General features: G+C 38.9%; 1 protein-coding gene across 1 annotated transcript in view; it reads left to right on the forward strand.

Moving 5' to 3' along the window:
• The window catches only part of PTPRN2 (protein tyrosine phosphatase receptor type N2), a gene marked incomplete at both ends in the record, with an annotated part of 644,991 nt that overhangs the window by 552,886 nt on the left and 76,312 nt on the right, over window positions 1–15,793 (forward strand). Inside the window, one exon of the mRNA XM_080338634.1 lies at window positions 8,586–8,780. Coding sequence (XP_080194760.1) covers window positions 8,586–8,780 — 195 coding nt within the window. The remainder of the gene's footprint in view (window positions 1–8,585; window positions 8,781–15,793) is intronic.

Consider the following 15,793-nt stretch of genomic DNA (forward strand, 5'->3'; position numbering starts at 1 on the left):
CCAGATCAGGTTGCTCAGAGCCCCGTCCAGCCTGGCCTGGGATGTCTCCAGGGATGGGGCATCCACCACCTCTCTGGGCAACCTGGATCAGTATTTTACCCTCATTGTAAAAAGTTTCTTCCTCATGTCCAGCCTGAATCTCTCCTTTTTTAGTTTAAAACCATCACCCCTTGTCCTGTCATAACAAGTCCTTCTAAAGTCTGTTCCCATCTTTCTTATCGACTCCTTTTAAGTACTGAAAGGCTGCAACAAAGTCTCCCCAGAGCTTCTCTTCTCCAGGCTGACCAGCCCCAGCCCTCAGCCTGTCCACATAGGAAAGGATTTCCAGTCCTCTGATCATTTTGGTGGCTTCATCTGGACATTTTATTTAGATATCTTCTGTCTGTGAAGTCTAGTGTACTTGCAGTCATGTTAAGTCAGGCATCTGTTTCATAAAACTCTTCCATCTTTTATAAATCAAAGATATAAACTGTCTCACAGTCCCAGTTAGGGTGATGTGTTGTATTTTTCTATAGGAAAAAAAATCCCTAGTATGGTAACCTACACATGGCCTTCAAATTTCACTGATCCTCTGAAAAGCAGTATTATCCCCAAAGAAACCTGTGCTTTGCTGGCATGGATAGCAGGGAAAAAACACAACCACCGTTATTTCAGGGAAGTATCATTAGACCTATGCTGTCATGTCTTCCTTGGTGACACAAGCCATGTAAAACACATCTCCCTCCTTCAGAAGCTTCTGGGCTATTTACCTCATTGATAAGAGGTTACTAAGAGAATTCTGAGCTATTTACCTCATTGATAAGAGGTTACTAAGAGAATTAAAGTATTTCCTTAAGCTTTATTTCGTAGTCAGTGTCTTCATTTCTGTTTGTTTGATTTGGTAAGATAAGACTGTGTAAATGCTTCAATTTAAAGAGAGGGAATAAAACAAATAAATGCAAATAAAGGAAAAGTAATTTTCCATATAAAGATAGATATTGCCATGTTTTCTTTGCCTGTTTCCCCCAGCATGGCCTCTGCTTTCCTTATGTACCTTAAGAAAGGGGAATTGTAATTACATGAGTCACCACCAGGAAACACTAGCAATGCTAAAATAATTGCAATTTTTAATGTCACAGACCATAATAAAAATTGAGGTTTTGTTAGGAAAATGAGTCTCAAGCTTGCATTTGACTGCAATGTTCTCACAGAGAAACAGCAGCCCTGCCTTTTAGGTCATTTAAAAACCAAACAAAGCAAAACCCCTACACTGAGACCCAGCGTTCTATCCAGGTAAATAGAGGAAGGTGCGGTATGAGAGGACAGACAGTAAACTGAACTGGACAGACTAAGACTATATTGACAATCAAATAAATACATACTGCTTTCTTCTCCCTCTCCCGGATCTATCACATACAAGTCTAGATAAATAGAAGTTGTATAGAATATGGAGATGTAATGATACGTTTGATGCTGTGGCAGAGATGAGGTCTCTCAAAATATTACTTTCAGACATTTTTCCAGTATCTCCCTTTGTTCCTTTTCTGAGGGCACACTGATCTCAGTAGTTGCCTTTTCTAGCAAGGGTAGAAAATATATGTACAAATATTCCACATATGTAAACAGCTCTTTTACTCGTGGACAAAAAGTATGTTAGAATGAAACTAAAGCTTGAAAGTATGTTTCAATAACTCAAAAATAAATGGTAATAAAGCTGTAATTATCCCCAAAGCTACAAACACAGTAAATAAGTTGAAGTTAAATTTATAACACCTGCAAGCATATTAAGTATGCAAAAGCAAAACAAAGGCAGCCAAATGACTTTAGCTTCACCCTGTAGTACCACTAAGCAAATTTAGTTAGAGAATAATGATGTTTGTAGTCCTAGATTCATTTGTTTTTAAAAAATGAGCTCACTTTTTTTTTATTATTATTTTTTTAAATCTCCCTGTGTTATGACTGCATCCATAGCAGAACGGTTACATTCATGCTGTACATGCAGACCTCACCCCATCCTGTGAATAATGCCTTCTTAATTTAAAGGAAAGTGAGGCTACTATTTAATTAAGTGTATTAAAGCTGAGAATAAAAGTATTTTTAAAAATCTTATTCTTCTAAACCTAGCATAAGAAAGATTACATGTATTCTTAGTTTTCATTATATATTTTGTTATAAAGTATAGCCTTGAATCCTTTAGAAATAGCGGTCAGCATTTTTAATTTAAAATTTCTACAAAACAATTTTGTTTTGCATGTAAAATGAATAGAGTGCTATTGTGATCATGCCTGTTTAAAGCAGATTTGTTTCTGATAGAATATTAGGCAGGTCAGGTTGAAAGGGCTTGGTATACGCTCAGCTATCACTTTTAATAAACAGTAATTTCTTCATCTAATGTCTCTTCATTTTATTAATAATTATACTATGGATGGTCTAGTCTCTCTTGTATTTTGTTAATTCCGAAAATAATCGCGCCACACTTGTCTCTGGACTACCTCAAGTGATTTGCATTTGAATTTGTTAAGCAAAAGATTTTGAAAAGCATGGAAACACCAGGCCTATTTCCTGGACTTTGTTTTTAGAATTATGTAAATTTGGGCATCAATTACAAAAATAGATTATTTTCAGTAATAGATAGTAAAGAAATTATATTTCTTTTTCTAAATAAATCGGACAGTTGGAATTTCCTTCGGGTCCCAGATTCCTATAACATTAAGCAGATTTGAAGGGAATGTGACTGGGGAAGACTAGCAGCGTTGTAGATATGAATCTATTTTCATTTACTTTGGACTGAACAATTTCATTTACAATACAACTGGTACCTAGCTAGATGAGAACGATTCACGTGCGGTGGTCAGTGGCTGGACTCAGAGTACCTGAAGATATTGTGTCATGAAGCCTCATGAAGTAGGTATATTTTAATAAACAGCAACATCCTCACTGGAGGCAGCTTTGAGGTGGAGCGAATCATCTTTAAGAGTAAGGAGTGGAAGGCCGAGGTGCATGTTGGCCATCTCTTAACTGAGATGCCCAGGTCAGGTCCTTTGCCTCTAACGTGCCACCATAAAACAAGATTAAAAAGCTTCAGTGTTGCCTATTCAAGCCTCAGTTCCAGCTCATTTGAGTTCCATGCTTACCTATACTTTTATTCCTTGCAAGGTTGTACACATAGGTTTCTCTCCAAAACCAGGCATTTTAGTAAACTGTGTGTTCTTCATGGATTTTCCAGATACTTAATGCAAGATTGATGAAAGATTAAAATTTCTCCAAATTATAATTTGCTGTCTTTCCCTTCCGTGATGCCGATGGCTACGTACGTCATGAAGCCAAGTGGCAGAAAATGCCGCTGCTGTCACTGTCTGTGGATGTCCAGGAGAGGTGGCTTAACGCTTGTGGTGGGAAGCAGGTTGCATCTCTCAACCAGACCTGGACAGGTATCTGTGCGGTGCCGTTCTGATCAGTCTCGATGTCTCCTTGGTTGAGAGGAGAGTTTTTTACTCCCCTCTGCAAGCTCAGAGACCCATCTAACAAAGCAGTGTAGTAATGGTGGCTCTCCATCCACGGGGTGATGTCCATTAAGTGCAACAAGTCTATTAATGCCCTTCTTTAAGGGCAGAGAAGCTACATTTATGCCGCAATGTGGCTCATTCACAAATGTGGATATGAAAATTCATTTGCTGTACCTGAGGAAATAATTGTGTCTTCATGCTTCTCCCTGTCTCTTTGAGGACAACCAAGTATTAGGAACACTTTTAAACCTCATTGGAGGAGGTCCAGGGTTTTTCTGAGAATACTATTTATGGTTTGTTTAAGGTTATCAATTATGTCTCAAATAAAAAGCTCTCTACACATGATCATTGTGCTGTACTTTGAACTCATTTAACTGGACATTATTTACAGGATATTTATCTTGGTTATGGCAGTTTTTGTCACACAGCAATATTACTTTTCCATTATATACTGCATGTGACCACCACGTAAGTTTGATAATAAATGTTGGGAAATAAAAAACAGAGTAAGTGCCTCAGTATGATAGCAATTCCCATGTGATGGGAAATAATGTCATAAACTTCAAATTACCTTTTAAATAAATGTTTATGTCCAACCCATCCATTAGATCATAGCCTGAAGGGTCAGGAGGATCATTTCTTCATATTTCAGTGTATGCATTATGATTGCTTTTTTAGGTGTAAATGATGTTTTTTAATGAAGAATGGCACTCAAACTATATACAAACAACGGCTAGACATTACTGAGTCGCAGTGTGGCAGAAATAGCTTCAGCCACTTGGCTAAATATAGAAGTGCAGCAGTAAATTGAATTCATTCTTAGAAAATATTTTTAATGGTGTACGTGCTGGGACAATACAGAAATACAGCTTGTGTCATTCTCACAGTTTGCAGCTTTGACATTTTAGTCAAGTTTAAATTCTAATTGTGTTTGGGTAGATGTCTGATTTGCTAAATGTTTATGAGAGTAAAGATTTTGGAGGGTGGGGAAGAGCATACCTGAGTGTGCAGAGAAGTGTACAGGTGACAGATTATCCTATTAATGAGGCTCTTAACCATCTAGGGCTTTGTGTGCTTCTGAAATGATGCCACCTCTGAAAGTGCCCAGGGATGGTGTTTCCTTGAGAGCACCCAGTGTAAAACACCCCACACTTTGAGATCCTGCTATTCCTGATGCCTTTTACAGGAATGGGATAAAGCTGCCCATCTCAATGGTGAAGCAAACCCAAATCCAACATTTAAGACATTTCCCTGCTCTGAGCTGGACCTCCCTAGTCCGTATGTCCCAGAGGGACCCATTTGGCTCCCCAAAACAACCCATGCATCAAAGCTTTTACACATGATGGTGTTAACACATGGAGGTGCTGGAGTGTTCAGAGAAGGGTGATGAAGCTGGTGAGGGGTCTGCAGCACAAGTGTGATGAGGAGCAGCTGAGGGAACTGGGGCTGTTCAGCCTGGGGAAAAGGAGGCTGAGGGGAGACCTTATCACTGTCTACAACTGCCTGAAAGGAGGTTGTAGCATGGAGGGAGAGGGTTGGTCTCTTCTCCAAGTAACAAGTGATAGGACAAGAGGAAATGGCCTCAAGTTGCGCCAGGGGAGGTTTAGATTGGATATTAGGAACAATTTTTCCATGGAGCAGGTTGTCAGGTGTTGGAACAGGCTGCCCAGAGAAGTGATGGAGTCACCATCCCTAGAAGGGTTTAAAAGACATGTAGATGAGGTTCTTAGGGACATAGTTTAGTGCCAGAGTTAGGTTATGGTTGGACTCCATAATCTTAAGAGTCTCTTCCAACCAAAATCGTTCCATGATTCTATCCGAGCAGTGCTAGGCTAAAACCCAACCTGGAGGTGAAATGGTCGGGCTAACAGGGAAGCAGCTCTGAAGAAGCAGAAGCTGTAGGTGTCCTGAGGCTGCTGACGTGCACGTGGCGATGGGGCAGGTTCCTCAGCCTGGGCTGGACTGGCTGGGAGTGGGGGAAGGAAGAGCAGTCAAGGGCAGTTAGACCAATCTGGAAATAAATTCAAACAAAAAACTTCTGTTTACAGGCAAGGGAAAAAAACCCATTGTCTTAGAGATTTAGAACACCAATCAAGAAATCCAGTGTTGTTTTTGCTGCAACTATGATTTGACCTTCCTGTTTACATTAAATATGTTTTATTGTGGTGTGCAGTGACGTGGTTGCTTTGTTTAAGGTATCTGACAGTTATAGCAGTTCTGGGAATAATTGTTTTCATTCTGTCTATGTGTGGAAAGAAACATGCTAACGTTTGAGATCAGGTTACTTTTCTTTTTTTAAATACTTATTTATATTTGTTGTTTTTCTCAATAGTACCTTCTTCCATGAGGGCAATGAACATGTTTAACTTAGTTTTAAAACAACATTCCTTAGTAACATATTAAAGGCTTCATGTCCAAAACATTCTGTTTAGTTGGAGGTTAATCTCTTCTAGAACCTGTTGGCTATAATATGGCTTCTTTCGTCATTATCATTTGCATAAAAAATGTTATATTAATTTCTTAAAGTTCATTTGATCCTGATTCTTTCTTGTTAGCAGAAGTCTGTAGTCCTTTCCACAGCAACCACTCGTAAAAGCAAGGGATTCTGACTCGAGGCAGGATATGAGCAGCAGGAACAGATCAACTTAAAAACAAAGATCCTGTTTGAGAACAAATGCTATTGTTAGCACAGAGTTGGGGTGAGTCAAGTGGCAGGATGTCTATTAGAATATAATAAATTTGTATTTACGCCACATGGCATGCTAGCCAGAAGACACATCCTTTTAGCAGTTATGTGATAACTACGTGTTTTTACACCTTTACTTATTATACTTTTGCCTAGTCCAATAAGCCGTTCCCTCCAAGAACGGCTGATACTAAACATCTGAATAGCTTTTGGTTTTTGTAGATTTATTTTTCTGTCTAAAAAGTTTCTGCACTGTTACACTATTCCCAAAATCTGCTAAAAGCAGGGATTTGAAATTACACTGCTGCAAGGTCATTCCGAGGTTAGTAATAGCCATTCTGGACTATTACTATCTGTTTTTTATGATGTGTGTGATCCTTCAGAGAAAAGGAGAGGTTTTTTTTTAATTTGATCCTATATTTGAAAAAAATAAAGAATTACAATAGCGTTTTTCCTTTATTAAAAAGTCTTGGTTTTAATACTGATAGTTAACTGACCGATTTATCACTAATACATGTAACTCCATTTCAAAGTATATTTCTGAAATTATATTTTTTTCCTAATATTTTTCCTGTTCAGGTCGGTAAGAAGTAATGAAGGTACAACGTGACAGCAAAATTTCTAATCAAATCAGGGAAATACCCTACTTGTTATAAAAATTTAAAAACATTCTTACATAACATGAACAAAATGAGTAAATATACAAAATGCAGTGATGGAGTCAGGTAGCAGTTTCATATAGGACAGGCTGCACAGTTATTCCAACAATTAACACCACATACAAGGAGTAATCTGTGCTTCCCAAACTTCTGGTAACTGTAACAGTAACTGTAACAGTAACTGTAACAGTAACTGTTTATGATACAAATTTTGTATCGGTATATCTTAATTTGTACATGCATATATATCCACATATATATATAAAAAATGTATTATACAGCATAAAAATAGTAAAATTCTACGTAAGCATCCCTATTGACAAGTTAAACAAAAAATTTGGAAGAAGAAAATGTTGGGAAGGGTCTTTAATATTAGTCTTGTGGTGGCAAGAGGAGACTCAATGTAACGGTTTCAGTGGGTTTCTTTGAATGGTTGCTACTGCATGGGCTAGGAAACCTCTTCAGTGTCCTAAAGTTTGCAAGGTTTAAAACAAAAAAAACCCCATACTCTTAAAGTTATGTTTCTAGCTCCTGCCTGAAAACAAGATTTTATTGCACTTGATATATGGAGGTTTTCAGATCATCCTGTTGATGACACTTGGGCTGCAACTCTGTTATCAATGAATAAGAAAAGGGAAGCCATGGCATTTCAACAGTATGAATTCTTCAGACTGTATTATTGTGTTAGCCTGCAGCAAGAGACTGTGCTCTAAGAACTCGTCTGTGCAGAATGAGTAATCTGAGACAAATGTGTAACCACACTGCCTGCGCAATATGGCCAGATACTATGGACTAGCCGGACTTGCTGTGCACCACAGGCAGCCAAGTGTCTCTCATGGACAATAGACATATGTTAAAAAATGATATTTTTTTAATATGACTGGGATTTCACCACACATAAGTGATTCTAAAAGCATTATAACAATGACAGTGTAACTCTGGGTCTCTTTATCCCGTTAGAGTCAGAATTTTTTACTGTAAGGAGTTAGTTTTACCAGCAGGATTTTCTGTTACCTAACCAGAATTGTGTATTTTTGTATTAATTCCATGCACGGAAGCAACTTGAAATATGTATTCCCAGTGCAATCTATTTCGGTGTTTTAACATGGCTTGCATTAGCATCTGTGATAGCTTGAATTCTCTTTCTTCGCCAAAGCTGCTTAAACAATACAATGACAGATTTCTGCTTTTATTCTTCGTTAATGTCATTCTTCATCCTCTCTGCCCCACATCAGGGAGGAAGTGTTGAGAGTTTGCTATTTTAATGAAGAGAAATGAGGCATCTATCAAGTAGGATTTATATTGGAGAGCACATCAATTCAGTTGCCTTGAGCTTGCTGAGTTTGCATATCCAGGGCCAAGTAGCACTCTCAATTACTCCTGTGCAACCCCATTAACTTAAGGAGGTTGTGCAGCTCAAAAGTGGCTTCGCAGAATGTGGGGCGATATTAGGGGAAAAAAGGATATCTGATAGAGAAGTCAAGCTCCAAAATATTATTTTTGGTTATATAAAAGGAGACGTGCGTGCAGTCATAATTATGCTTTTGAAAGGTTAGGGTAGTCATCGTGTAGTAATTTCATTGAGTATCTCTTTGTAGATGTGCCTAACAGAACAGACAGCCTCCCAAAAATCCCTGCGGTGAGGGGGAAAACACTTCCAACCCTGGGAACATATTGTAAATCATACGTCTTTAGTAGACTGTATCCTGTAATTACTCTTAATCGTAGGTTGTTTCTTCCTCTTTCTCTCTCTAGGAGCTATGCCGCCAGCGCATGGCAGTGAAAACTTCTGATCGCCCGGAGCCCCTGCACGCTTCTCGAATAAATAGTGTATCTTCACAATTTAGCGATGGGCCCATTCCCAGCCCCTCGGCTCGGAGCAGCACGTCATCCTGGTGCGAGGAGCCGGTCCAGTCCAACATGGACATCTCCACCGGACACATGATCTTGGTAAGGCCTTTTTGTCTTCACGGCACGAGAAATGTTGTCAGAATTTAAGGCACCTGCTCAGCTTTTCGGAAGAGATAACTTTTAAAGAATGGGAAGCTGCCTTTCCACAGGTAAAATAAATATTCCTGAGCTTCGTTGGTTATCTTACTTTTGTATAATTAAAACTAAAGGGATTTTAATTTCCATGTATTTTTCATTATAGTGTTTTGTTGGGTTTTTTTTTTTCTCTGTCTGGGGATCATTCTTTTATCTTGGACATACAAATTGTTTGCATGCTTGCTTTAAAAAAGATAAATTAATAGAACAAAAGGACAACACAGGACTTATGTTTACCTCAGTTTGGACAACTGAAGAAAACTGTTAAATTTCTGGTCAGCTTGCTGTTTTTTCTCTTGTATCTTTAGTGTGCAGAGGTATCTGAACTGAGAAAGCAAGAGAATATTAGTGACATAGAGCAATTTCTTTTCCATTAGCCTTAGAAAAGAGATCTGAATTTTGTTGTCCTTGGCTGGATTTCTTCCAAACTGGATCTCTTTTATCTTTGAAATGACCCAAATATATTATATTAATGAAGTCTGCATTGGAAAACTCAGGTTACTTCCAAACACAACTTGTGACCAGTATCGGTGTAGAAGGTGGACACGTGAAGATCTATATATGAAATGGCTTTAGCAGCCCAAGACAGACAGAGTCGAGGGGTTGGTACTGCCTGCAGCTGGTTTCTGTGTCTCTCTCTTAGTGTCCTGCTGGGAGGACTTTGGAGTATTCCCCCACTTTTTGTGCTTTATTTTCCTCCTTCTTTAGATATTTGCTGTCTTTGTAGAGTGCATTGAAATTAGCTGAGAAGAAGTTAGGTGATGGTGAAGGTGATGAGTCAGGTGTTATTTTTCCATGATGATTTCTGCTATTTATTAGTGTGGTTGATCTAAAGTAAACACCCTTTCCAGTTGATAGCCTTGCTGTGATTTGGCAACTTCCCTGTTGATATATATCAACCCTACTCCTCAGTGGGCTTTCTCAGAAGAAAACTTCTCTTCACTATGCCATACTTTGGGGTCATAATTTTTCAGCTTCTTTCTCTCTTTTTTTTTTTTTTTTTTTTCTGAAATAATATTTGAAAGTGCTGTTTTCCAAGGTATTTTTCAAGTTCTTATAAGCCACCTCACCTGATGGAGAGTGGAGTGAAGGCAGGCAAAACCCAACAAGCTAATTTGACCTCAGCCAAGTTACTGACCTCCTTCAGCCTTGATCAGGTCAGCTATAAAACTGAGCAAAAGCAGGGCAGGTTTGTAAACCAGATGCTTCATCTGACTATGACATCCTGAGTAAATATTTCTTCTTCTGCCTCTGCTTATTCCCCCCCCAAAAGGAGTTAATTAAGCATTATGTTAAAATCTGATATACAAATGCAGTTTGGAAGGGTTGCTCTCATGAGATAAAATCGGAATTAAAATTCACTTGATATCCTTTCATAGTTAATGGAAATGCTTACGGAAAAAAGAACAACTTAATTGCATAACTTTAAAATAAGTACAAAATCCTGATACGAGTTTCTAAGGCAATAGATTTGTATGGAAGTAAGAGCAAAATTTCTTATATAGTTGGAAATACATATTTAGCATTTGCAAACAGTTTCAACTACTTTAAACTGAGCAAATTTTTTTTTTCAATTACAATATTGAGAAAAATAAAAAAACCCTAAATCAAGCTTGAAGGAGAGAAAGTTGTGCATGGACACCACTTATTCTGGCTCTGGGAAGTTCTGCAAAATTGCAAGAAAGAATTGTCTTCATATGGTGATGAACAAACTTTAAAAAATGGTCACATTAGTCAAGATCACTGTTGCAGTGTTCAGTGTCCATAATTCAGTCAGTCCTGTTTAACCCTGAATGAACTCATACATATGTTAGCTATCTAGCAGCATATGTTCTATCTTAGCTGGTGAGGGTTCAAAGAAGGGTAAAAGAAATGCTGCAGTGTCTTGAGAGTACAAACCACACAGAGAGAATAAAAATAGTAAATTTGTTTAGTCTAACCTGAACAAACAAAAATCAGTGATGCAGGGGGGTCTGCATACGTGCTTTGAAATACAGGATGGGGAAAAATTGTTCTTAATGGGCGCAAATGATACAATTAGGAAGAAAATATGGGTTAGAATCGAAAGGATGCATTTAGCTTGGATATCAGGGCAAGCCTAATAGGAAGATCAGGCTGGCAGGGGGGATGTTTACTTAAGGGAAGTAGTTAAATTGTAAATTCAGGATTTGCCAAAGGTGAAGCTGGGTAAGGTTTACATGGGAAGATCAGCATCGCTCAGCTACAGAACTGAAGCAAAAGATTGGACTTGGTCAGAAATGCTTGTGTTTTGTGGGTCACACTGAAACCGGAGAGCTGACCCAATTTATGTTTTTCTCAAAATTAAATGCACGTATCTGTAATACCTTATTTACCTGTATTTTTCTCCCTCTGGAGATGCTGTGGCTTGTTGGACTTCAGCAATAGAAGAGGCTCGACAGAGGGGCACTTTTCCTCCCCTTGCCCCCCAGCTACAAGTCAAAGAGAGCGAGGGGCCAGTTCACAACTTTTATACCCTTCAATACAAGAAAGTTCTCTAGTTCTTCCCGTTTCATGCTGCCACAATCCTCTTATCTTCTAAATTTTTTAGATATTTTTCAGTGAAAAAATGTCTCAGTGCCTAAAAAAGCAACGAGAAATATTAGCAAGGGGCCTAGTAGGAATGGCAAATACCATCTGCTTTGCAAGGTAAATGCACTTACAGCTCCGTAAATGTGTTTTTCAGCTCTGCAGTGTGCAGCAAAGTAGCAGTTAGCTGGGCTTGGGCTTCTCAGTCTTTATGTTTGTAGGTGCCAGGACCTCCCCAGAGAAAATAAAACAATGGATTACTGTATAAAGTGGCAAGAGGAAATATTTTATTTTTATTTATAAACAGAATAAATCTTTAATGAAAATAGCTTACAAGAACTGTTTCTGCCACTGCTGAGTGACTCCAGGTAATCTTGCTCAGAGGTAGCATTAGTCAGAAACCTTTCTGTAAAGCTGTTTAATTTGCTGGAAAATGCTCGCAGGTTGTACCTGAAGTGATGTCTATGCCACCTCAACTTTGCTTTTTCTGGAGTTTGTGGTTGGTCGCAGGTACCGTTTTCTTGGAGGACTTGCTGCTTGTGGTTAGCCCATTGTTTATAGTACTTGAGGGCTAGAGAACTCCAGAATCTTCCACACCCATGTGGCTGTGGGGCAGTCTCCTCAGTTAGATTGAAACCCCTGTTTTGAAGAGAAGAATCCTGCATTTCTGCCACTTTTCCTATACAGCGAAGGCAAAGTCTCCGTGCTGCTGACAGTAGCATGAGGTGGTTTATACTGTTGGCAGGAGGAAGCAGGGAGGCCCAGAAGGACAGTGCTAACAACATTCAGAGCCTTTTTTTCCTGTTCTTCTTCCTCACGTTTCTAGCAGGAGGGTGGCCCATATGGTGCTTTTTGATTCTGTCATTCTGAAAGATCCAAGCACTCTGGAAAGTGTAATTAGAGGAGCATGTTTTATGCAGTTGTGTTAGTGGCACTGACTGGCTGGTTCCAGCATGAGCAACAACACAGAAGTGCCCTGATTTCGGTCACTGTTGGTTTTGCCAAAAAAAAGCACACTTGTATTTCAGAAGGTCACAGCAAGGGAAGAATAGGAACTTAGAATGAGATTTCCATCCACTTTATTCACATGTGTGCATCTATATTTCAAGTGCCAAGAGAAGTCCTAATAAAGTGCAATGCTTCACTTTGCAGTCCAGCAAGAAAATGAAGGGTGGGCTTGAAGGTGTCCAGGAGAGATTCAACCTCCCTTAATTTGGGCTCCTAACTTATATCTACATTTTAGGCACTTAATGAAGTGGTGTTGTTGACTCGAGTCCATAAATTCCCCCTCTAGTTGGTAAAGTGAGTGAGTGGCTATGAAGGTCTCCAAGGAATTAAGCAGAGAGTGGATTTCTCTTGGGAGGCCCCTTCTTGTGCCTGCATCATCCCATTGACTGCTGCAGCTTAGACCCAGTCTCTTGTGTTTGTGCTGAAGCACACGTTCAGCACCTAAGTCAGGTAGATGGGATCCCACATCCTCTTCGTATATTACCACGCTTGTTTGGCTAAAATAATTATAATCTTTTATGAATTTTTAAATGAAAACAGTACTGCAAAGAAGTGTATGCTTTTGATGATAATAACATTTTGAGGTTATCCGAATACTGTATATGAGAGGGAATTTGCAGAAGCAGAAGTGATTTTCTGTGTTTTGGGGTTTTTTTCCCTTGTAAAGACAGACGTGCAAAATTTGGAGCATCAAGCATAAATTAGAATTTCAGAAAGTGTGAATTTAGAAAAGGTCCTCCTCAGTACTTGTTTAAGCTGGAAATCTGAGGAGTCTTCTTCCTGAGGGTATGAAACTGCTGTATGTATTGCAAATAATAATAGTCCGTGACAGTTTGTGCATACTGCATGTTTCAGAAGGAGAAGAAACTTTGATAACTGGGCTGAACAAGGCAGTGGGAGCAAATGATCTAGAGACCGAAATGTAGGGCCTCACATCTAGGAGATGTAAGTCCACCTGATCCCCTTGTCTTTGGCAATATGCCTGCAAAACCAGAAGTGTTTGCCCCATAGAGAAGGAAAGCATGGCCTCAAATGAGAACTTTGTGTCAAAAGCAATTCTGGGACAGGCTGTGACACAACCTGAACTGAAGGACTTGGGAACAGAGATCTGCTGCTGGGAAACCAGTCAAACCCAAGATGTTGAATTTTGCATCTGCTTCAGTTTTGATGCTGAATCAATGGCAGGATTGCTGTGAGACTGAGAAGGGTAACAAGGAGTGAATAGTTTCCAAGGTCGAAACTGGGGTTTTTTTGTAACATTGGTATCCTGTCATCTCTGCATAGAAACTTCTTGATGGTTTATAAGTAATTTCCCCTTACTCTCATTTTTTTTAAAAGAACCTCTGTTTGAAATTAACTGTATGGGATAGCTTCTATAGATTTTCCTTTAATTGAATATGGAAGAGTGTAACTGGGTGATAGAAGACACATTCCAACAAGAAAAAAATATTTGTTAAATCCTCCACCACATTTTGCTGAAACTCCTTGATTTTATTCCTAAAGCTACAATAAATACATGAGCAAAAGGCATCTAAACACACTTCTCTAAATAAAGAGAGAAACTCCAGCATGTGAGGACCGATAGCACTGTGCTAGATGCAGACGTACTTTCCACCTCGAGCTTAATCCATGTATACACAAAACATTTCCTGAGCAAAGGAGCGTGATGCACAGTATGTGAGTACAGCGCACTGCCCGGGGACACGCGCCACAGAGGTGATTAATGCCAGCAGGGACAAAGGTGAGGAGTGCAGGGACGGTGAACAAGGTCTTTGTCACAGTTATGGTGTGTTCTATTATTTAGTGGGTTTTAAAATTTTATTCTTTTTCCACCATTTCCTTCTACCACCATTAATTTCTCTTTAATGAATTTCAAGAATTCAAATAGTCTGATTTTAAAAAAGCTTACAACTGGGAAAACGAAGTAAAAATTCTCCCTCACATGGGAAGGGAAACAAGTCAGTGGCAAAGCTTAGCTAAAAGCATAAACTTCTAACACATGTGCTAAGTGGATCTAAATACCAATTCATCTTTTAGCTGTGCCAGTATAAATAGTTGTAGGAGTCTAATGAAATTTGAGTCCCAAGAAGGCTTTGGCCCTAAAGGCCATTTCATCACAAACAGTCAGGCGAGAGGAGTCACAAGACAAAAAGCTGTTGCATATGGCATTACTCAGTGACAAGATAGCCAGTATCCCAAAAAGACATAAATCTGTGGGTGGGAAAATCTTCACCCCTCTCTCCCTGAGTTGTCACGCTTTTAGGGACAAGTGGAGCTGGGTGCCTCCTGAAAGATCTGCTGATGAAACGGCGTTTATCCCTTCATTTTAGGGGTTTTATTCCTCCTTAAATGTTTAAGTTATTCTGAAACATTTGCCTCTGTTTCTTTAAAGCCAGGACTTGAGATATAAGAACAAAGGAAAATCTGCAAAGAAGAGTGCAAAAAGACTCCTTGCATATGTAAACAGCTCTACTAATAGAGCCATAAATCTAATAAATGGATGTATGTACTACAAAGATTTCATCAATAAAACTCAGAAAATATATTCGTGAACAGGTTACCCTTTGATTCTTCCATTTTTGTTTGTTTCATGTTCAGTTGCCTCTCTTTTTCTATATTAATCTTGTTGAATGGGCCTTAGGAAATAACGACAATTACAGAATCAGTATTAAATCAAGAACACGGTAATAAATTTTGAGCACGGTATGAAATTAATTTCAAAATATTTTTTTCCCTAAATTCATAGAAATAACTCGCCAAATTTCTGTGGCTTCTTGGTCTGTCGTTTGACTGTGAGGTGTTTATTCCACCTTTGTTTAAGCTGCTTGGGTTGAACATTTTTGGCCATCTTATATTATTCCTTTAGGCTTTTAGTAGAAGGATGAAAACACACATTTATATTAATATTCTAGAGTCCTAATTTTAGAAGCGTTACATTGGGAGAAATATATGACACAAAACTAGCTTGTGCAACTATGCACACAAAGTAAAAAGAAATGATCATTGCCATGGCTGCAAAAAATGAGCTGGCTATCTGAACTTTTTTTTTCTGTTTCTCTCAGCTTTTTTCCATTTCCAGAGAATATGCAGGTAATATCAAGGCAAGAAGAATGCCAGTTGTAGCAAGTAGCAAAAGATGCTAGGAGGTCATTTAGCCAAAAAGATCTGGTTTTTGATACTTCAGATTGAAGACAAGGGATTTTAGTGGCTCCTCAGCTGCTTCTGAGAGTCTCATTAGTGGCAGAAACCAGAGATGAACACTCATCCAGGAGGCTGCTGGTCTTGTCTTTTGGCTCCAAATAGATCCTCAGTAATGAAGTGCTCTTTGCTGTGTTTGTCCTCTTGTGCACGCTCACATCATG

This window comes from Nesoenas mayeri, assembly GCF_963082525.1.
Source record: "Nesoenas mayeri genome assembly, chromosome: 2".
NCBI lineage: Eukaryota > Metazoa > Chordata > Aves > Columbiformes > Columbidae > Nesoenas > Nesoenas mayeri.